Source organism: Bufo bufo, chromosome 1 (assembly GCF_905171765.1).
Source record: "Bufo bufo chromosome 1, aBufBuf1.1, whole genome shotgun sequence".
NCBI lineage: Eukaryota > Metazoa > Chordata > Amphibia > Anura > Bufonidae > Bufo > Bufo bufo.
Genome location: NC_053389.1, coordinates 620616965 through 620639721, shown reverse-complemented (window position 1 = coordinate 620639721; position 22757 = coordinate 620616965). Strand labels below are relative to the sequence as shown.

The 22757-nt window shown below is 43.7% G+C and overlaps 1 protein-coding gene across 1 annotated transcript in view; it reads left to right on the top strand.

Annotated features, from left to right (window-relative positions):
- The first annotated feature begins 11697 nt into the window (after positions 1-11697).
- Positions 11698-22757, top strand: part of AP3B2 (adaptor related protein complex 3 subunit beta 2) — a 102178-nt gene continuing 91118 nt past the window's right edge. Inside the window, exon 1 of the mRNA XM_040413782.1 lies at positions 11698-11829. Coding sequence (XP_040269716.1) covers positions 11723-11829 — 107 coding nt within the window. The 5' untranslated portion in view covers positions 11698-11722. The remainder of the gene's footprint in view (positions 11830-22757) is intronic.

The window sequence follows — 22757 nt, the reverse complement described above, 5'->3', positions numbered from 1 at the left end:
AATTCAGGACAGATCCGTTTGGCTCCGCACGGCCAGGCGGACACCAAAACGACTTTTTTTTCATGTCCGTGGATCCTCCAAAAATCAAGGAAGACCCACGGACGAAAAAACGGTCACGGATCACGGAAAAACGGGACCCGTTTTTGCGGACTGCAAAAAAATACGTTCGTGTGCAGGAGGCCTAAATAGTAGTAAAAGGATGAGTGAGGGATCTCAAATTCTTCTTGTAGCTGAGTGAAGGATTTAAGACTTCCTTCCTTATATAGATGTTTGAGTAGGAAGATTCCCTTTTACTGCCAAATGGTAAGTATTGGTAGTTTTTCTATTTGTTATTTTGCCACACCTTGTACTAGGGTGGCCAGACGTCCGGTTTTAGGCCAGACAGTCCGGTTTTTAGACTCCTGGTCCACCGTCCAGCACCAGGCCAGGACAGACGGCCAGAAGTCCTCCTTTTTTGTGGTTATCGGCGACTCTCGCCTGTGAGGGGCATTTTAAAAATCACTCACACATCTGTCACATGATCCGAAAGCGCAGAGCGCACTGACGTCACCACCAGCGCAGCGCTGCTTGCAGATTCACGCCGCCTCCACTCAATTCAGGCGCGGCGGGATTCGCATTCGCCGGAATTGGAGGAAGACGGACTCTGAGGAGCACTGCTGAGGTAGTTGAAAGTGAAAGACTGTGCTGTTGCTGTGTGGCCGGGCCAGGCAAATGGGAATGGATTTCTGAAACTTGAAAGGGGGGAAAATAAGTTATAAGAAAGTCTGTGAATGGCTACTGGGCTGGCCCTGCTGATTTGAGGTTAATTATAACTACTGTAGGACCAAAGGGGGGGGGGGGGAGATAAATAACTACTGTGAAGAGTGGACTGAAAGGGGTTAATAAATACTGTGAATGAGGGATTGCTGAAAGGGGTTAATAACTACTGTGAAGGCCTTTCACAGTAGTTGTTAACCCCTTTCAGCAGTCCCCCATTCACAGTATTTATTAACCCGTTCAGCAGTCCCCCTTTCACTGAAAGGGGTTAATAACTACTGTGAAGGGCCTTCCGCCGTTTTTCCGGCGATGGGGGCGTGGCTTCACGGATGCGGGGACGTGGCGTCACAGAGATGAGCGTGGTTTATCTGTTTGGGGGCGTGGCCGGTGAGGTCCGGCTTTCTTGGGTGAAGCCAGTGGCCACCCTACCTTGTATATGGGGCTATGCCTCCCAACCTGTAGAAATATATCGGTTTCTAGTTTGGAGAATAGATTCCTCGAGCCCACCAGTTGTTGAATAATATAAGCTCTAGAGTTTACACATGCAGTCCATCCCCAATCCGCAAAGTTGCATTTTGGAGGCTAGAATATGGCCACATATTAGGTACTGCCAGCGCACCTTTGCTCACTGGTAGTTGTAGCTTTTCTAACTTGACCCTAGGGACACTGGCCTTCCACAGGAGTTGTCTAAAACACCTGATGATCTTTTGGTAACCACATTGGTGAATTGTGCAAAAGATACAACATCTGTGGCATCAAAATCATTTTTATTAGATTAGCCCTTCCCATTATAGACAGCTTGGTGGCATTTCAGGCCTTTATTTTAGATTGCCATTTATTCAACAGGGAATGGATGTTTAAAGATACAGGTGAAACTCAAAAAAATTGAATATCGTGCCTTGCAAAAGTATTTTTTTGTATTTTGGTGCCTTACAACCTGGAATTAACATGGATTGTTTGAGGATTAGCATCATGTAATTTACAGAACATGCCCACATTTTGAAGATGTTTTTTTTCTTTATTGTGAAGCAAACAACAAATAAGACAAAATAACAGAAAAAGTCAATGTGCAGAACTATTCACCCCCCTAAAGTCAATATTTTGTAGAGCCACATTTTGCGGCAATCACAGCTCCAAGTCGCTTTTGAGAAGTCTCTATGAGCTTGCCACATCTTACCACTGGGATTTTTGCCCATTCCTCCTTGCAAAACTGCTCCATCTCCTTCAAGTTGGATGGTTTGCGCTTGTGAACAGCAATCTTTAAGTCTGACCACAGATTTTCTATTGGATTGAGATCTGGGCTTTGACTAGGCCATTCTAATACATTTACATGTTTCCCCTTAAACCACTCAAGTGTTGCTTTAGCAGTGTGTTTGGGGTCATTGTCCTGCTGGAAGGTGAACCTCTGTCCTAGCCTCACATCACGCACAGAGTGGTATAGGATTTACTCAAGAATATCCCTGTATTTAGCACCATCCATCTTTGCCTCAACTCTGACCAGTTTCCCAGTCCCGGCTGCTGAAAAATGATGGTGTTCTTTGGGTGATGTGATGTGTTGGGTTTGCACCAGACATAGCGTGTTCTTTGATATCCGAAAATTTCAATTTTAGTCTCCTCAGACAAGAACACCTCCCTCCATACATTTTGGGACCTCCCACATGCCTTTTCGCAAACTCACAACGTGCCTTTTTGTTTTTAGCTGAAAGTAATGGCTTTCTTCTGGCCACTCAGCCATAAAGCCCAACTCTATGGAGCGTACGGCTTATTGTCGTCCTATGTACAGATACTCCAGTCTCTGCTGTGGAACTCTGCAGCTCCTCCAGGGTTAGCTTAGGTCTCTGTGCTGCCTCTCTGATTAATGCCCTCCTTGCCCGGTCCGTGAGTTTTGGTGGGCGGCCGTCTCTTGGCAGGTTTGCTGTTGTGCCATGTTCTTTCCATTTGGTTATGATAGATTTGATGGTGCTCCTGGGGATCATCAAAGATTGGGATATTTTTTTATAACCTAACCCTGACTTGTACTTCTCAACAACATTGTTCCTTACTTGTTTGTAGAGTTCCTTGGTCTTCATGGCAGTGTTTGGTTAATGATGCCTCTTGCTTAGGTGTTGCAGCCTCTAGGGCCTCTCAAAAAAGGTGTGTATATGTAATGACAGATCATGTGACACTTAGATTGCACACAAGTAGACATCATGTCACTAATTATTTGACTTCTGAAGGTAATTGATTGCTCCAGAGCTTTTTATGGGCTTCCTAACAAAGGGGTGAATACATTCGCACATGCTAATTTTCAGTTTTTTTATTTCTAAACAATAGTTTTATTTATATATTTTTCTCATTTCACTTCACCAACTTAGACTATTGTGTTCTGATCCATCACATAAAATTCAGATTGACAAAGCATTGAACTTAACCACTTAAGGACTACAGGTATACCCCCCTAAAGACCAGGCCCTTTTTTACAAATCGGCACTCCACAACTTTAGCGGTTTATTGATCGGTCATGCAACTTACCACCCAAATGAATTTTTCCTCCTTTTCTTCTCACTAATAGAGCTTTCATTTGGTGGTATTTCATTGCTGCTGACATTTTTACTTTTTTTGTTATTAATCGAAATTTAACGATTTTTTTGCAAAAAAATGACATTTTTCACTTTCAGTTCCAAAATTTTGCAAAAAAAACGACATCCATATATAAATTTTTCTCTAAATTTATTGTTCTACATGTCTTTGATAAAAAAAAAATGTTTGGGTAAAAAAAAAGTGGTTTGGGTAAAAGTTATAGCGTTTACAAACTATGGTACAAAAATGTGAATTTCCGCTTTTTGAAGCAGCTCTGACTTTCTGAGCACCTGTCATGTTTCCTGAGGTTCTGCAATGCCCAGACAGTACAAACACCCCACAAATGACCCCATTTCGGAAAGTAGACACCCTAAGGTATTCGCTGATGGGCATAGTGAGTTCATAGAACTTTTTATTTTTTGTCACAAGTTAGTGGAAAATGATGATTTTTTTTTTATTTTATTTTTTTCTTACAAAGTCTCATATTCCACTAACTTCTGACAAAAAATAAAAACTTCTATGAACTCACTATGCCCATCAGCGAATACCTTGGGGTGTCTTCTTTCCAAAATGGGGTCACTTGTGGGGTAGTTATACTGCCCTGGCATTCTAGGGGCCCAAATGTGTGGTAAGTAGTTTGAAATCAAAATGTGTAAAAAATGACCGGTGAAATCCGAAAGGTGCTCTTTGGAATGTGGGCCCCTTTGCCCACCTAGGCTGCAAAAAAGTGCCACACATGTGGTATCGCCGTACTCAGGAGAAGTTGGGGAATGTGTTTTGGGGTGTCATTTTACATATACCCATGCTGGGTGAGAGAAATATCTTGGTCAAATGCCAACTTTGTATAAAAAAATGGGAAAAGTTGTCTTTTGCCAAGATATTTCTCTCACCCAGCATGGGTATATGTAAAATGACACCCCAAAACACATTCCCCAACTTCTCCTGAATACGGAGATACCAGATGTGTGACACTTTTTTTGCAGCCTAGGTGGGCAAAGGGGCCCATATTCCAAAGAGCACCTTTCGGATTTCACTGGTCATTTTTTACAGAATTTGATTTCAAACTTCTTACCACACATTTGGGCCCCTAGAATGCCAGGGCAGTATAACTACCCCACAAGTGACCCCATTTTGGAAAGAATACACCCCAGGTATTTCGTTATGGGCATAGTGAGTTCATGGAAGTTTTTATTTTTTGTCACAAGTTAGTGGAATATGAGACTTTGTAAGGGGGAAAAAAATAAATAAAAAAATCATCATTTTCCGCTAACTTGTGACCAAAAATATAAAATTCTAGGAACTCGCCATGCCCCTCACGGAATACCTTGGGGTGTCTTCTTTCCAATATGGGGTCACTTGTGGGGTAGTTATACTGCCCTGGCATTTTCCAGGGGCTCTAATGTGTGGTAAGTAGGTAAATGACCTGTGAAATCCTAAAGGTGCTCTTTGGAATGTGGGCCCCTTTGCCCACCTAGTCTGCAAAAAAGTGCCACACATGTGGTATCGCCGTACTCAGGAGAAGTTGGGGAATGTGTTTGGGGTGTCATTTTACATATACCCATGCTGGGTGAGAGAAATATCTTGGTCAAATGCCAACTTTGTATAAAAAAAATGGGAAAAGTTGTCTTTTGCCAAGATATTTCTCTCACCCAGCATGGGTATATGTAAAATGACACCCCAAAACACATTCCCCAACTTCTCCTGAATACGGAGATACCAGATGTGTGACACTTTTTTGCAGCCTAGGTGGGCAAAGGGGCCCATATTCCAAAGTGCACCTTTCGGATTTCACTGGCCTTTTTTACAGAATTTGATTTCAAACTTCATACCACACATTTGGGCCCCTAGAATGCCAGGGCAGTATAACTACCCCACAAGTGACCCCATTTTGGAAAGAAGACACCCCCAGGTATTTCGTGATGGGCATAGTGAGTTCATGGAAGTTTTTATTTTTTGTCACAAGTTAGTTGGAATATGAGACTTTGTAAGGGGAAAAAAAAAAAAAATCATCATTTTCCGCTAACTTGTGACAAAAAATATAAAATTCTAGGAACTCGCCATGCCCCTCACGGAATACCTTGGGGTGTCTTCTTTCCAAAATGGGGTCACTTGTGGGGTAGTTATACTGCCCTGGCATTTTCCAGGGGCCCTAATGTGTGGTAAGTAGGTAAATGACCTGTGAAATCCTAAAGGTGCTCTTTGGAATGTGGGCCCCTTTGCCCACCTAGGCTGCAAAAAAGTGTCACACATGTGGTATCGCCGTATTCAGGAGAAGTTGGGCAATGTGTTTTGGGGTGTCTTTTTACATATACTCATGCTGGGTGAGAGAAATATCTCGGCAAAAGACAACTTTTCCCATTTTTTTATACAAAGTTGGCATTTGACCAAGATATTTATCTCACCCAGCATGGGTATATGTAAAATGACACCCCAAAACACATTGCCCAACTTCTCCTGAGTACGGCGATACCAGATGTGTGACACTTTTTTGCAGCCTAGATGCGCAAAGGGGCCCACATTCCTTTTATGAGGGCATTTTTAGACATTTGGATCCCAGACTTCTTCTCACGCTTTAGGGCCCCTAAAATGCCAGGGCAGTATAAATACCCCACATGTGACCCCATTTTGGAAAGAAGACACCCCAAGGTATTCAATGAGGGGCATGGCGAGTTCATAGAATTTTTTTTTTTTTGGCACAAGTTAGCGGAAATTGATTTTTTTTTTTTTTTCTCACAAAGTCTCCCTTTCCGCTAACTTGGGACAAAAATTTCAATCTTTCATGGACTCAATATGCCCCTCACGGAATACCTGGGGGTGTCTTCTTTCCGAAATGGGGTCACATGTGGGGTATTTATACTGCCCTGGCATTCTAGGGGCCCTAAAGCGTGAGAAGAAGTCTGGAATATAAATGTCTAAAAAATTTTACGCATTTGGATTCCGTGAGGGGTATGGTGAGTTCATGTGAGATTTCATTTTTTGACACAAGTTAGTGGAATATGAGACTTTGTAAGAAAAAAATAATAATTTCCGCTAACTTGGGCCAAAAAAATGTCTGAATGGACAGAGGGGTGAAAATGTAAGGACAGAGGGGTGATCAATGACAGGGGGGTAATCAATGACAGGGGGGTGATCAATGACAAGGGGGTGATCAGGGAGTCTATATGGGGTGATCACCCCCCTGTCATTGATCACCCCCCCCTATAAGGCTCCATTCAGATGTCCGTATGTGTTTTGCGGATCCGATCCATGTATCCGTGGATCCGTAAAAATCATACGGACATCTGAATGCAGCCTGACAGGGGGGGTGATCAATGACAGGGGGGGTGATCAATGACAGGTGGGTGATCAGGGAGTCTATATGGGGTGATCACCCCCCCTGGAAGGCTCCAGGGAGACGCCTGTATGTGTTTTGCGGATCCGATCCATCTATCAGTGGATCCGTAAAAATCATGCGGACGTCTGAATGGAGCTTTACAGGGGGGTGATCAATGACAGGGGGGTAATCAATGACAGGGGGGTGATCAGGGAGTCTATATGGGGTGATCACCACAGTCATTGATCACGCCCCTGTAAGGCTCCATTCAGACGTCCGTATGCGTTTTGCGGATCCGATCCATCTATCAGTGGATCCGTAAAAATCATGCGGACGTCTGAATGGAGCTTTACAGGGGGGTAATCAATGACAGGGGGGTAATCAGGGAGTCTATATGGGGTGATCACCACAGTCATTGATCACGCCCCTGTAAGGCTCCATTCAGACGTCCGTATGCGTTTTGCGGATCCGATCCATCTATCAGTGGATCCGTAAAAATCATGCGGACGTCTGAACGGAGCTTTACAGGGGGGTGATCAATGACAGGGGGGTGATCAGGGAGTCTATATGGGGTGATCACCACAGTCATTGATCACGCCCCTGTAAGGCTCCATTCAGACGTCCGTATGCGGTTTGCGGATCCGATCCATCTATCAGTGGATCCGTAAAAATCATGCGGACATCTGAATGGAGCTTTACAGGGGGGTGATCAATGACAGGGGGGTAATCAATGACAGGGGGGTGATCAGGGAGTCTATATGGGGTGATCAGGGGTGATCAAGGGTGAATAAGGGGTTAATAAGTGACAGGGGGGGGGTGTAGTGTAGTGGTGCTTGGTGCAACATATTACTGAGCTACCTGTGTCCTCTGGTGGTCGATCCAAACAAAGGGGACCACCAGAGGACCAGGTAGCAGGTATATTAGACGCTGTTATCAAAACAGCGTCTAATATACCTGTTAGGGGTTAAAAAAAACACATCTCCAGCCTGCCAGCGAACGATCGCCTCTGGCAGGCTGGAGATCCACTCTCTTACCTTCCGTTCCTGTGAGCGCGCGCGCCTGTGTGCGCGCGTTCACAGGAAATCTCGGCTCACGCGAGATGACGCCAATCGGCGTTAGCGTAGCCTGGGGGAGCCGCCGCGATGACGCCTTTCGGCGTTACAGTTGCGGCAAGTGGTTAAGGCTGTAATGTAACAAAATACGAAAAAAGTCAAGGGGGTGAATACTTTTGCAATGCACTGTATTTCAAGCCTTTATTTGGTATAATTTGGATGATTATGGCTTACAGCTTATGAAACCCCAAAGTCTCAATTTTGAGGTACCCTTTGCTCAGGGGGTATGGATTAATTAGAGTGTGCCACTTTGAGCCTAGAATATTGAACCTTTTAACAAAATTCAAATTTAAGCCGCATTAATGCAATTCCTTTTAATTTGCATTACTGAAATAAATGGACTTTTGCACAATATTCTTATTTTGCAAGTTTCACCTGTATATATTCCATATGTTTATTGGAAACTGTAACCCCCAGATACTTAAATGAAGTCACACACTGTAGTTCGCTTACTCTATCTCCCCCCTCCCGGGGCCATGAGTCAAGGGGCATAATGACTGATTTCCCCCAATTAATTTGTAGTCCTGAATATGTACCAAAATCGCGTATAATAGCCATGGTATTAGATAAGGATGCTGATGCATCTGCCAAGAACAATCCATCCGCCTATACTGCTATCCTCTCCTCTCTAGAACCATATCGGAACCCCTCTATGTTACCTGAGGCTCTAATCTGAGTTGTTTGCCAGAGACAGCGCCATTAGCCTGTATACACGCCCTGGGTGATGAATACAGTAACTGTACCCATTTGACAAAGTTCTCCCCGAAACCCACTTTCCTCATAACTGCCCATAAGAACTTCCACTCTACACTATCGAAAGCCTTAGCGGCATCTAGTGAGAGGATAACTCTGGAGCTTGCATGGGGTTGCTTGCTTGCTTGCATGTTCAAGAATAGATGCCTAAGGTTTATAGCGGTGGATTTATTGGGCATAAAACCCGTTTGGTCTAGGTGTATTATGGAAGAGATGACTGACACCAGACACATAGATATGACCTTCGCCAGCACTTTAACATCTGTCGGGAGGAGGGAGATAGGTCTGTAGGAATCTGGGATAGAGGGGTCCTTGCCTGGTTTTGGAAGTACTATTATGATGGCATCCCTCATAGAGGGTGGAAGAGCTCCTTCCTGAAATGCATCATTAAAAACTTCTAACATGTGCTGCATCAGAACTTATTCATACATCTTATAAATCTCAGTGGATAGTCCGTTCATCCCAGGGGCTTTTTCATTTGGCATATCCCTTACCGCTGCCTCTATTTCTTCCAACCTAATGGGGGAGCCTAATAAATGTTCTGCTCTCCACTGATAGAGTAGGTAGTGAGATCTTCTCGAGGTCTCAGTAGACAGTATTTGGGATGTGTAGAGGGAAGTGTAGTAGGCTTTTAACGTGTCCAGTACTCCTAGCGTGTCTGGTATCTCTTGGCCAGTTACCCCAACAAGCTTTGCAATATGTGCCGACCCCCTTTGAGCCCAGACTATCCTTGCAAGGAGCTTACCCGTTCCCTCCCCTGCTAAAAGGTACTCCTGCTTAAGGAAGAATCTTTTATGTCCAGCTTTGTCTAATAGATGATTGTTCAAGGAAAGCTGCTTTTGTTTCCATATTTTTAAATTGCACTCTAATGGGTCCAAAATATAGGTGGCTTCTGTCTCCCATCTCAGTTCTTCCTCCTTGCCCCTTGTCTTAGATTTAATGCGCAAAATTTCCTTTATAAGCAACCCCCTAAAAAAAGCTTTAATGGAGTCCCATACTATTAAGTATGATGATGACCCTACATTGATGGAGAAAAATTCACGCAGTGAATCCTCCAGGGGTATTCTGGGTATAATTTGTAGCCAGAATGGGTTTATTTTCCATATGCGGTTCCGCACCACTGGGGTAGCGGACGCTTGTAGGACTACTAGAAGCGGCGGAATGATCTAATAGCAATCTAGTATCGAATATCGGAAACATATTGAAGTATATTTTCTGTGCCATGGGCTAAGTCTATTCTAGATAGTAAGCCATATGTATTTAACTGGCAGGAGTAACATTGGGCAGTCTTAGACGCCAGATGTCTGTGAGAGCCAATTCCTGCAATAAAAGCCTAAAGGTAGTCATCGAATGGGCTATAGTCGTCTGAGTACGTCTGAGCTTGTCCACTGCAGCGTTCACATACATGTTAGGCTACTTTCACACTAGCGTTTTGGCTGGATCCGGCAGGGTTGAGCAAAAACGCTTCCGTTACTGATAATACAACCATCTGCATCCGTTATGAACGGATCCGGTTGTATTATCTTTAACATAGCCAAGACGGATCCGTAATGAACTCTATTGAAAGTCAATGGGGGACAGATCGGTTTTCTATTGTGTCAGATTGTGTACATACCCATTGACTTGCATTTTGGGTGCTGCGGTTTGCTCTCCGGTATGAGAACGGAATGACATGCATTTTGGAGCACTCTGTTCTGTTCAGTTCAGTCCCCATTGACCATGAATGGGGACAAAACGGAAGCATTTTTTTCCCGGTATTGAGACCATATGACTGATCTCAATACCGGAAAATATTAACGCTAATGTGAAAGTACTTGGTACGCTAGTCTTCAAAGAGCTGATCGGCAGGGGTCCTGATCAGATATTGATCGATATATCGTGAGCATACACCATAAATATGACCATCCAAGAAAAACCTGTTAAAGCACAATGGCACTGGTTCAAGTGCAGTAACCACTAGTAGCGGAAATGGCGGGTTTCACTTTGAGGGTTCCGCTTATTTTATAAACTTATAAATGGTTTCGGGGCAAATAAACAAATGATATCAGTTGCTTGTGCCTAATGGCATGCACGTATACAGCCGGCTGACGTGATTTTGTATTGCAAAAAGAAAAATGAAATTTCATATGACATTTTTGGCTAATATCAGACTTTGGGCCAAACATACAATGTGCTCAACACATAGAATATACCGTATGTCTTCCGAAATAACTTACTTCGACCATTTCCGCCAATGATCATTTGGGATGTCCTATGGCAGATGTGTCAGCTTAGATATTTTTGGGCAAATGTAAATGTATGGCATGATCAGCTGAATGCGGCCGCTCATTTGCCACTTTGCTGAATCCTACTGTTGTTTTTTAGTTTTTTTTTTTTATAGTTCCTCCCTGATCTGCCAGTAGTCATGCACGTTGATGGTCAGATCATTCAAGAGAACGATCCATCGGACCATTGATTAGCCATATTTTTTGTGGATAGCACACTGAGCCATTCATTTCTATGGGGCCCACGCACATCCGTATTTTTGGTGGAACGGTGTCGCCGTTCTGCACATCATAGGAGCGTCCTATTCTGATCCGTATTGCAGACAACAGTATGGATGGGAGGGAGAACAATACAGAATGCGCATGGGGGGGATCTGTAGTTTGTGGATCTATTATTTGCGGACTGAAATACGGACACGGCTGTGTGCACGAAGCCTTACTGGGGGATTGTGAGGGAGACTCGATGCTGATCTATTCGGGAATAAGGGGCCCATATTCTTGCATAGGGGCCCGGCTCTAGGTAATAATATTCTATGCGAAGATGGCACTCCATGTAAAAATAAAAAAATGCGACAGATTTCAAAATAGCGCACCAGATGGTTTCCGGATGCGATGTGTGAATGAGATTTTTACTAAATGAAAGAAGAAAAAAAAAAACATAAAATGGGACAAAGATGGAGCCAAGGTGTGAACCTGCCATTCAAATGAAATTGTACCGCAAGTTGTCACCCAGTGAATCTGCAGGAGCCAGACCCTTCAAAGCCAGCTGGTTCTGTTCACACATATAGTGCGTTTTGCATCCATGATTAGTGCATTATGTAACCCTGAACCTCGTCACATACAGCACAGGTGATTGTGAGGAGCGGCACTGACGGGGTTAACTCGGGGGTGGGAATCGCCTCCCCTGGTGACGTCACCGGCGGCAGCATCCTGCCAGGCGCTGTCCGCAGACACAGTGCTGAGCCATGTCCGCCAGCCCGGGGTACAGCGAGGAGAAGGGGGGCAGCCTGGGGGAGCCCGAATATGGCCAGGACCCGGCCAGCGGAGGCATCTTCAGCAGCGACTACAAGAGGTACCACACCGAGGGGGCTGCGGGCAGCCGTAGTGCCAGGGCCGGCGTGCACCCAGGGCTGGATTATACCGCGGCATCCATCCGCTGACCGGGGTAGACGGGGCTGCAGACAATGGTGGCGGGGGAGGGGGTGGGGGCTCCATCCATCCCAGGGCTGGGGCCTACTGGTGCTTCTATAGACACAAGGGTGGCATCATGGCATGGAATTACTGTATACTTTGTAACAGGACCAGGGTTGCCAACCAGAATCCTTCTCTTTTTTTTTTCTGGACAGTTTATCCCAAAATCAGAGACAGCCAACATTTTTTTATGGACAAATTGCCAAACTGCAATGAATAATAAAGATTAGAAGTCATGTCTATAGCTCCATGTACTGATGAGAACTGTGAGCTGTAAAATGATGAGAATTACAACCAAAATAATCGAATCAAGTACCGCCAGCCTCAAAACAATCACGGACACAAGAAAAAAGTCGCCTATTATTATGGACGGTCCAGAAATCTCTGGGCGGTTGGCAACCCTGGGCAGAACAGTCCTAATTAGTGTTGAGCGAACTTGTGTTTCAAGTTCGGCGTCTAAAGTTCGGGTTCAGGTTATCGAAGAATCGCGTTATGGATTCCGCTACCACGGACCATAACTTATGGTCCGTGGTAGCGGAATCCATAACGCGATTCTTCGATAACCTGAACCCGAACTTTAGACGCCGAACTTGAAACACAAGTTCGCTCAACACTAGTCCTAATAACTGTTACTTTGTATACTGTATGTGAACAATGCAGGCTCTGTGCTGTGGCCCCTGAGAGCTCAAAAATAATGTAAGAACTTTCAGGGGTTCAACCAAATAGAGTAGTGGTCACCATCAAAAGTACCAGAGGAGCTAGGGCCAATGTCACCCCTGCACCTACATATCCACCCCGTCGTACACATCACCACACTCATGGTAACTCCACCAGGACCCATTTGTAGAAGACAATGGACACATTTTTGTGTTTTCAGACACTTGACGCTTTGTCTAGTCTCATGGTCAACTTTAGATAAGAGCCTATTCATGGCGGGTGCTGCATGTCATGGTCGGGCAGGTGTCTCACAGCAAGGACCACCAGAAAGTAACTAATCCCAGTTTAGTCCTAGTTGAAAGCTCAAAAATGAGTAGTTTATAAAAGTTAGGCACCCACTGCACTCTATGTAAAATGGTCCCGGGGGTTCTCAGAACTGGAGATAGAGGGGTGTCTGGACTGGGATTGCGGGCATGACACCTGCTATAGGGACCAGATGCCAAGGGGAACCACATCTGCCCAGCGGTGATTTGCATTTATTGATCACAGTGGATGAAGGAAGGGGAGAATAAAAGAGCAGTAAAAGGCAAATCACTAGGAGGCCTAACAAATGGAAATACAGCATCCTTAAAGGGGTTATCCAAGACCTATAATGCCCTCCCCCCATATGCCTGGGCCCCTCAGACAGATTGTACTTACCACGCTCTCCGGCACCCGCGTTGCTCCTGATGCCGGCACGGCTGCCGCTGCATCTCCCCGTTGCGCGGATAAGGCTACTTTCACACTTGCGTTGTTCTTTTCCGGCATAGAGTTCCGTCACAGGGGCTCTATACCGGAAAAGAACTGATCAGGTATGTCCCCATGCATTCTGAATAGAGAGTAATCCGTTCAGTTTGCATCAGGATGTCTTCAGTTCAGTCGTTTTGACTGATCAGGCAAAAGAGAAAACCGTAGCATGCTACGGTTTTATCTCCGGCTAAAAAAACTGAAGACTTGCCTGAATGCCGGATTCGGCATTTTTTCCCATAGGAATGTATTAGTGCCGGATCCGGCATTCAGAATGCCGGAATGCCGGATCCGTCCTTCCGGTATGCGCATGCGCAGACTGAAAAAAAGGTGAAAAAATAAATGCCGGATCCGTTTTTGCCGGATGACACCGGAAAGACGGATCCGGCATTTCAATGCATTTTTTCGACTGATCAGGCATTTTTAAGACTGATCAGGATCCTGATCAGTCTTACTAATGCCATCAGTTAGCATACATTTTGCCTGATCCGGCAGGCAGTTCCGGCGACGGAACTGCTTGCCAGATCTCTGTGCCGCAAGTGTGAAAGTAGCCTTAAAACATCCAGTCTTGGAGGGGAGCCAATAGCAGGTTGCGCCGGGAACGAGCCTCCCTAGCGTCACCCGCGATGCTAGAGAGGCTCGTTCCTGTCATGGGACGCTATTGAATCCCCCTACAGGACACAAATGACATATCAAGGACTTTAACCCCTTAAGGACACAGCCCTATTTCACCTTAAGGACCAGGCCATTTTTTGCAAATCTGACCAGAGTGCGTTCTGAGATAGTTTTTTCGTCACATATTGTACTTCATGACACTGCTAAAATTGGGTCAAAAAGTTAATTTTTTTGCATAAAATACCAAATTTACCAAAAATTTGGAAAAATTAGCAAATTTCAAAGTTTCAGTTTCTCTACTTCTGTAATACATAGTATTACCCCCAAAAATTGTGATGACTTTACATTCCCCATATGTCTACTTCATGTTTGTATAATTTTGGGAATGATATTTTATTTTTTGGGGATGTTACATAGCTTAGAAGTTTAGAAGTAAATTTTGAAATTTTTCTGAAATTTTCCAAATCCCACTTTTTATGGACCAGTTCAGGTCTGAAGTCTGAGGCTTATGTAATAGAAACCATCCAAAAATGACCCCATTTTAGAAACTACACCCCTCAAGGTATTCAAAACTGATTTTACAAACTTTGTTAACCCTTTAGGTCTTCCACAAGACTTCATGGCAAATGGACATAAAATTTAAGAATTTCGATTTTTGGGAAAATTTTCCAATATAATAAATTTTTTCCAGGAACAAAGCAGGGGTTAACTGCCAAACAAAACTCAATATGGGTTGCCCTGATTCTGTAGTTTGCAGAAACACCCCATATGTGGTCGTAAACTACTGTTTGGCCAAACGGGAGGACATAGAAGGAGGGGAACGCCATATGGGTTTTGCAAGGCAGATTTTGCAGGACTGGTTTTGTTTATACTATGTACCATTTCAAGCCCCCCTTTGCACCCCTAGAATAGAAATTTCTAAAAAGTGACTCCATCTAAGAAAGTACACCCCTCAAGGTATTCAAAACTGGGTTTACAAACTTTGTTAACCCTTTAGGTGTTCCACAAGAGTTAATGGCAGATGGAGAAACAATTTAGTAATTTCAATTTTTTGGAAAATTTTCCATTTTAACCCATTTTTTCCAATGATAAAGTAAGGGTTAACTGCCAAATAAAACTCAATATGGGTTGCCCTGATTCTGTAGTTTGCAAAAACACCCCATATGTGGTCCTAAACTACTGTTTGGCCAAACGGGAGGACATAGAAGGAGGGGAAAGCCATATGGGTTTTGGAAGGCAGATTTTGCTAGACTGGTTTTTTTGACACCATGTCCCATTTGAAGCCCCCCTGATTCACCCCTAGAGTAGAAACTCCAAAAAAGTGACCCCATCTAATAAACTACACCCCTCAAGGTATTCAAAACTGATTTTACAAATGTCGTTAACCCTTTAGGTGTTCCACAAGAATTAATAGAAAATAGAGATACAATTTAAAAATTTCACTTTTTTGGCAGATTTTCCATTTTAATAATTTTTTTCCAGTTACAAAGCAAGGGTTAACAGCCAAACCAAACTCAATATTTATGGCCCAGATTCTGTAGTTTACAGAAACACCCCATATGTGGCCGTAAACAGCTGTACGGGCACACGGCAGGGCGCAGAAGGAAAGGAATACCATACAGTTTTTGGAAGGCAGATTTTGCTAGACTGTTTTTTTGGACACCATGTCCCATTTGAAGCCCCCCTGATGCACCCCTAGAGTAGAAACTCCAAAAAAGTGACCCCATTTTAGAAACTACGGGATAGGGTGGAAGTTTTGTTGGTACTAGTTTAAGGTACATATGATTTTTGGTTGCTCTATATTACTCATTTTGTGAGGCAAGGTAACAAGAAATAGCTTTTTTGGCACCGTTTTTTTTTTTTTTGTTATTTACAACATTCATCTGACAGGTTAGATCATGTGGTATTTTTATAGAGCAGGTTGTCACGGACGCGGCGATACCTAATATGTATACAATTTTTTTATTTATGTAAGTTTTACACAATGATTTCATTTTTGAAACAAAAAAAAAATCATGTTTTAGTGTCTCCATAGTCTGAGAGCCATAGTTTTTTCAGTTTTTGGGCGATTATCTTAGGTAGGGTCTAATTTTTTGAAGAATGAGATGACGGTTTTATTGGCACTATTTTGGGGTGCATATGACTTTTTGATTGCTTGCTATTACACTTTTTGTGATGTAAGATGATAAAAAAAATAGCTTTTTTACACCGTTTATATTTTTATTTTTTACAGTGTTCACCTGAGGGGTTAGGTCATGTGATATTTTTATAGAGCCGGTCGATACGGATGCGGCGATACCTAATATGTATACATTTTTTTTTATTTCTATAAGTTTTACACAATGATTTCATTTTTGAAACCAAAAAAATCATGTTTTAGTGTTTCCATTTCAATTTCCTCATAGTTTTTATTTTTTTATTTTTATGGCGTTCACCGTGCGGGCAAAGTAACATGACCGTTTTATAGATCAGGTCGTTACGGACGCGGCGATACCTAATATGTGTAGTGTATTTTTCTTTTTTAATTTTTATTCAGTGATAAATGTGTTTTTTTTTATCTTTACTTTTTTCACTTTTTTTTTTTTTTTTTGACCCAGACCCACTTGGTTCTTGAAGATACAGTGGGTCTGATGTCTGTATAATACAGTACAGTACACTATATAGTGTATTGTACTGTATTTTACTTACACTTTGTCTGAACAGATCTATGCCTTTAGCACAGATCTGTTCAGCACCATGGACAGCAGGATGCCTGAGAAGGTGTCCTGTTGCCATGGGAACCTTCCCCGTGTGCCACAACTGAGCAGACAGGGAAGAGGAAGGAGGGGGGCTCCCTCCCTCTGCGACACTATCCTGTCTGGGGGCTGCAAAGGCAAAGTGAAAAATCTTTATTTTGGGCATTTTAAAGTTTCTGATCAAGTTTCTGCGGGGATCAGAAACTGCAGAAAGCGATGCAAACCGCAGGTCTGAATTGACGGGACCCCCCCGCGCATTTAGCCGAGGTGCCTGCTCAATGATTTGAGCAGGCACCTTGTTCCGATCACCACCTGCTGGGCGGCGGTGATCGGAGCAACACATGACGTACCGGTACGTCATGTGTCCTTAAGGACTCGGGAAACATGCCGTACCTACACGTCATGTGTCCCTAAGGGGTTAAGGAACATTATATGCGAACTCTGTCCTAACACATTAAGTGGGCCAAAGATATTCTTTTCCATCAATTTATATTCAATATTTTAGATTTTTTCTATAGTCTTCGATTTTTCTATATTCTCTGAATCTCTATATTGTTCGAAATTTTCATTTCTTCATTTTTTTTATTTTTTAGCATATATCTTTATAATTTTAATTTTAAATAATTTTATCAATAAATTAAAAAAAATTTAATAGCTACAATTATGGTGTGATTATTATATACCGTTATATACCACTGCGAGAACACAACCCACACCTTTACCACCAACCCCTCAATATCTCCACAAACCACACATATTCAACCCAGATACCGAGTGCCTCCCACAACTATATCTTGCTTTTCTTTATCCTGCTTCCCAAAAAGAGAAATATAAAGTGATCAAAAAGTCGTATGTACACTAAAATAGGACCAGTGAGAATAGTTATTTATTATGCAAAAAATAAGCCCTCACAGCTCAGTCAAGAGAAAAATGAAAAACGTATGGTTGTAAGAAAATAGCTGTACTACTTGCATGATGTATGCAGTCCTGGAACAGCCGTTCGAGGGTGTATATCTTTGTTCAAGATGTGAGCAAATTACCCATTTGGAATCGCAAATCGAGTCTCTAAACGGGCAAGTTGCAACACTGAGAGGCATTGACAATTTGCAAAAGAGTCTGCTTCTCACCGAGCAAGCACTCTTTGGGGTAGATGAGGGGGAGGGTGACAGAGAGGAGGCTGAGGAAAGCAAGGTAGCTAGCTGGGTAACAGTTAGAAAGCGGGGTAGAGGGAAGAGTGCCAGGGAGGCTAGCCCTGATCTGACACACCCCAACAAGTTTGCACGTTTGGCAGATGAGGGGGATATCAGTCCAGGGACGGCACTGCCGCAGCCGGACACTTCCTCTGCCAGTCAGGGGAATGTCAGCTCCGGTAAGCAGGGGACCAGGAGAGCAGGGCAGGCCAGACAGGTGCTGGTAGTGGGAGACTCCATTATTAGGGGAACAGATAGGGAAATCTGTCACAAAGACCGTGATCGCCGAACAGTGTGCTGTCTTCCTGGCGCTAGAGTTCGACACATCGCCGATCGGGTTGACAGATTACTGGGAGGGGCTGGAGAAGATCCAGCGGTCATGGTCCATATCGGAACCAATGACAAAGTTAGAGGTAGGTGGAGAGTCCTTAAAAATGATTTCAGGGATTTAGGTCAAAAGCTTAGGGCAAGGACCTCAAAGGTAGTATTTTCCGAAATACTGCCTGTACCACGAGCCACACAAGAAAGGCAGCAGGAGATTAGGGAAATGAACAAGTGGCTCAAGAACTGGTGTAGGATGGAGGGGTTTGGGTTCCTGGAGAACTGGGCCCACTTCTCGGTCGGCTACAGGCTCTATCGTAGGGACGGCTGCACCTCAATGGGGAAGGGGCAGCTGTGCTGGGGAGAAAGATGGCTAGAAGGTTGGAGGAGTGTTTAAACTAGGGACTGGGGGGGAGGGAAATTACATTATAGGGTGGGAAGATAGTGCAGATAGAGACCGGGGGCAATGTAGTGGGACTGGGGGAGGAATGGAAGGAGGGACTAGAACAGTTCAGAAGGAAAAGTGTAGGGTAAAAAATATACATAAACCTCTCAAATGTATGTATACTAATGCCAGAAGTCTGACTAATAAAACTGGTGAACTGGAATTAGTGATGTGTGAGGAGGACTATGACATAGTGGGAATAACTGAGACATGGCTGGATGATAGCTATGACTGGGCAGTTAATGTACAGAGTTACAGTCTGTTTAGAAAGGATCGCCAGAACCGGAGAGGGGGAGGGGTCTGCCTTTATATAAAGTCCTGTCTAAAGCCCACAGTCCGGGAAGATATAAGTGAGGGACATGAACATGTGGAGTCACTGTGGGTAGAAATACATGGAGCTAAAAACAACAATAAATTACTAATAGGAGTTTACTATAAACCACCTAATATACCAGAGTCCACAGAAAATCTACTTCTAAATGAGATAGACGAGGCGGCAAATCATAATGAGGTGGTTATTATGGGGGACTTCAACTACCCAGATATAGACTGGGAAACTGAAACTTGTACATCTCATAAAGGAAACAGGTTCTTGGCAATAACCAAAGACAATTACCTCTCCCAACTGGTTCAGGACCCGACTAGAGGGACGGCCATACTGGACTTAGTATTAACCAATAGGCCTGACAGAACAACAGACGTGCAGGTTGGGGGACACCTGGGAAATAGTGACCATAAAGTAATAACCTTCCAATTATCATTCAAAAGAGGGTTTCTACATGGAGGAACAAAAATACCAAACTTCAAAAAAGCTAAATTTAGCCAACTAAGAGAGGCCATAGGCCTAACTAACTGGGACAAAGTCCTCAAAAATAAAAATACAGCCACAAAATGGGATATCTTTAAAAACATCCTAAAATCTCATTGTGAGAGGTACATACCGTATGGGAATAAAAGGTTAAGGAACAAAAAGAAACCAATGGGAACTGTAAAGAAAGCAATAAATGACAAAAAGAAAGCATATAAATCACTAAAACAGGAGGGTTGCACAGAAGCACTGAAAAACTATAAGGAAAAAAATAGAACATGTAAAAAACAAATAAAAGCGGCCAAACTAGAGACCGAGAGATTAATTGCCAAAGAGAGTAAAACTAACCCTAAAATGTTCTTCAATTATATAAATGTTGAAAAGTATAAATCTGAAGGTGTCGGCCCTTTAAAGGGTAATGAGGGGGGAGTCGCAGAGAGCGACGAGGAGAAAGCAAAGCTGTTAAATATTTTTTTCTCCAATGTATTCACTGAGGAAAATAAACGGTCAGATGACATGCAGAATGTAAAAATAAATTCCCCATTAAAAGTGTCCTGTCTGACCCAGGAAGAAGTACATCAGCGACTTAAAAAGATTAAAATAGACAAATCGCCAGAAACGGATGGCATACACCCCCGTATCCTAAGGGAATTAAGTAATGTCATAGCCAGACCCTTATTTCTGATATTTGCGGACTCTATACTGACAGGGAATGTCCCACAGGATTGGCGCATGGCAAATGTGGTGCCAATATTCAAAAAGGGTCCAAAAACAGAGCCTGGAAACTATAGGCCGGTAAGTTTAACATCTGTTGTGGGTAAACTGTTTGAAGGTTTTCTAAGAGATGCTATCTTAGGGCTCTTTCACACTTGCGTTGTTTTGTTCCGGCATAGAGTTCCGTCGTCGGGGCTCTATGCCGGAAGAATCCTGATCAGGATTATCCCCATGCATTCTGAATGGAGAGAAATCCGTTCAGGATGCATCAGGATGTCTTCAGTTCCGGACCGGAATGTTTTTTGGCTGGAGAAAATTCCGCAGCATGCTGCACTTTTTGCTCTGGCCAAAAATCCTGAACACTTGCCGCAAGGCCGGATCCGGAATTAATGCCCATTGAAAGGCATTAATCCGGATCCGGCCTTAAGCTAAACGTCGTTTCGGCGCATTACCAGATCCGACGTTTAGCTTTTTCTGAATGGTTACCATGGCTGCAAGGACGCTAAAGTCCTGTTTGCCATGGTAAAGTGTAGTGGGGAGCGAAGGAGCAGTATACTTACCGTCCGTGCGGCTCCCGGGGCGCTTCAGAGTGACGTCAGGGCACCCCACGCGCATGGATGACGTGATCGCATGGATCACGTCATCCATGTGCATGGGGCGCTCTGACGTCATTCTGGAGCGCCCCGGGAGCCGCACGGACTGTAAGTATACTGCTCCCCCGCTCCCCACTACTACTATGGCAACCAGGACTTTAATAGCATCCTGGGTGCCATAGTAACACTGAACGCATTTTGAAGACGGATCCGTCTTCAAATGCTTTCAGTTCACTTGCGTTGTTACGGATCCGGCGGGCACTTCCGGCAAATGGAGTACACGACGGATCCGGACAACGCAAGTGTGAAAGAGGCCTTAGAGCATCTCAACGGAAATAAGCAAATAACGCCATATCAGCATGGCTTCGTGAGGGATCGGTCATGCCAAACTAATTTAATCAGTTTCTATGAGGAGGTAAGTTCTAGACTTGACAGCGGCGAATCAATGGATGTCGTATATCTGGACTTCTCCAAAGCATTTGACACTGTACCACATAAAAGGTTAGTATATAAAATGAGAATGCTCGGACTGGGAGAAAACGTCTGTAAGTGGGTAAGTACCTGGCTCAATGATAGAAAACAGAGGGTGTTTATTAGTGGTACAGATTGGGTCACTGTCACTAGTGGGGTACCTCAGGGGTCAGTAGTGGGCCCTATTCTCTTCAATATATTTATTAATGATCTTGTAGAAGGCTTGCATAGTAAAGTATCAATTTTCGCAGATGACACTAAACTGTGTAAAGTAATTCACACTGAAGAGGACAGTATACTGCTACAGAGGGATCTGGATAGATTGGAGGCTTGGGCAGATAAGTGGCAGATGAGGTTTAACACTGACAAATGTAAAGTTATGCACATGGGAAGGAATAATGCAAGTCACCCGTACATACTAAATGGTAAAACACTCGGTAACACTGACATGGAAAAGGATCTAGGAATTTTAATAAACAGCAAACTAAGCTGTAAAAACCAGTGTCAGGCAGCTGCTGCCAAGGCCAATAAGATAATGGGTTGCATCAGAAGGGGCATAGATGCCGTGATGAGAACATAGTCCTACCACTTTACAACTCGCTAGTCAGACCACACATGGAGTACTGTGTACAGTTCTGGGCTCCTGTGAACAAGGCAGACATAGCAGAGCTGGGGAGGGTCCAGAGGAGGGCAACTAAAGTAATAACTGGAATGGGGCAACTACAGTACCCTGAAAGATTATCAACATTAGGGTTATTCACTTTAGAAAAAAGACGACTGAGGGGAGATCTAATTACTATGTATAAATATATCAGGGGTCAGTACAGAGATCTATCCCATCATCTATTTATCCCCAGGACTGTGACGAGGGGACATCCTCTGCGTCTGGAGGAGAGAAGGTTTGTACACAAACATAGAAGAGGATTCTTTACGGTAGGAGCAGTGAGACTATGGAACTATCTGCCTGAGGAGGTGGTGATGGTGAGTACAATAAAGGAATTCAAGAGGGGCCTGGATGTGTTTCTGGAGTGTAATAATATTACAGGATATAGCTACTAGAGAGGGGTCGTTGATCCAGGGAGATATTCTGATTGCCTGATTGGAGTCGGGAACAAATTTTTTATTCCCCTAAAGTGGGGAAAATTGGCTTCTACCTCACAGGTTGTTTTTTTTGCCTTCCTCTGGATCAACTTGCAGGATGACAGGCCGAACTGGATGGACAAATGTCTATTTTCGGCCTTATGTACTATGTTACTATGTTACTACCCCAGAGGCTGTTGAAAAGCAACATGGCGCCCGTAAACTAATCCATAAAAATCTGTACTACAAATGCCAAATGTTGGTCTTTCCCATCTAAACCCTGCAGTGTACCCAAACAGCATTTTATGTCCACATTTATGGCATTTCAGTACCCAGTAGAACCTGCCTAACAATTTAAATGGTTTGTCTCAGATGGCACGAGCTGGACACTAAA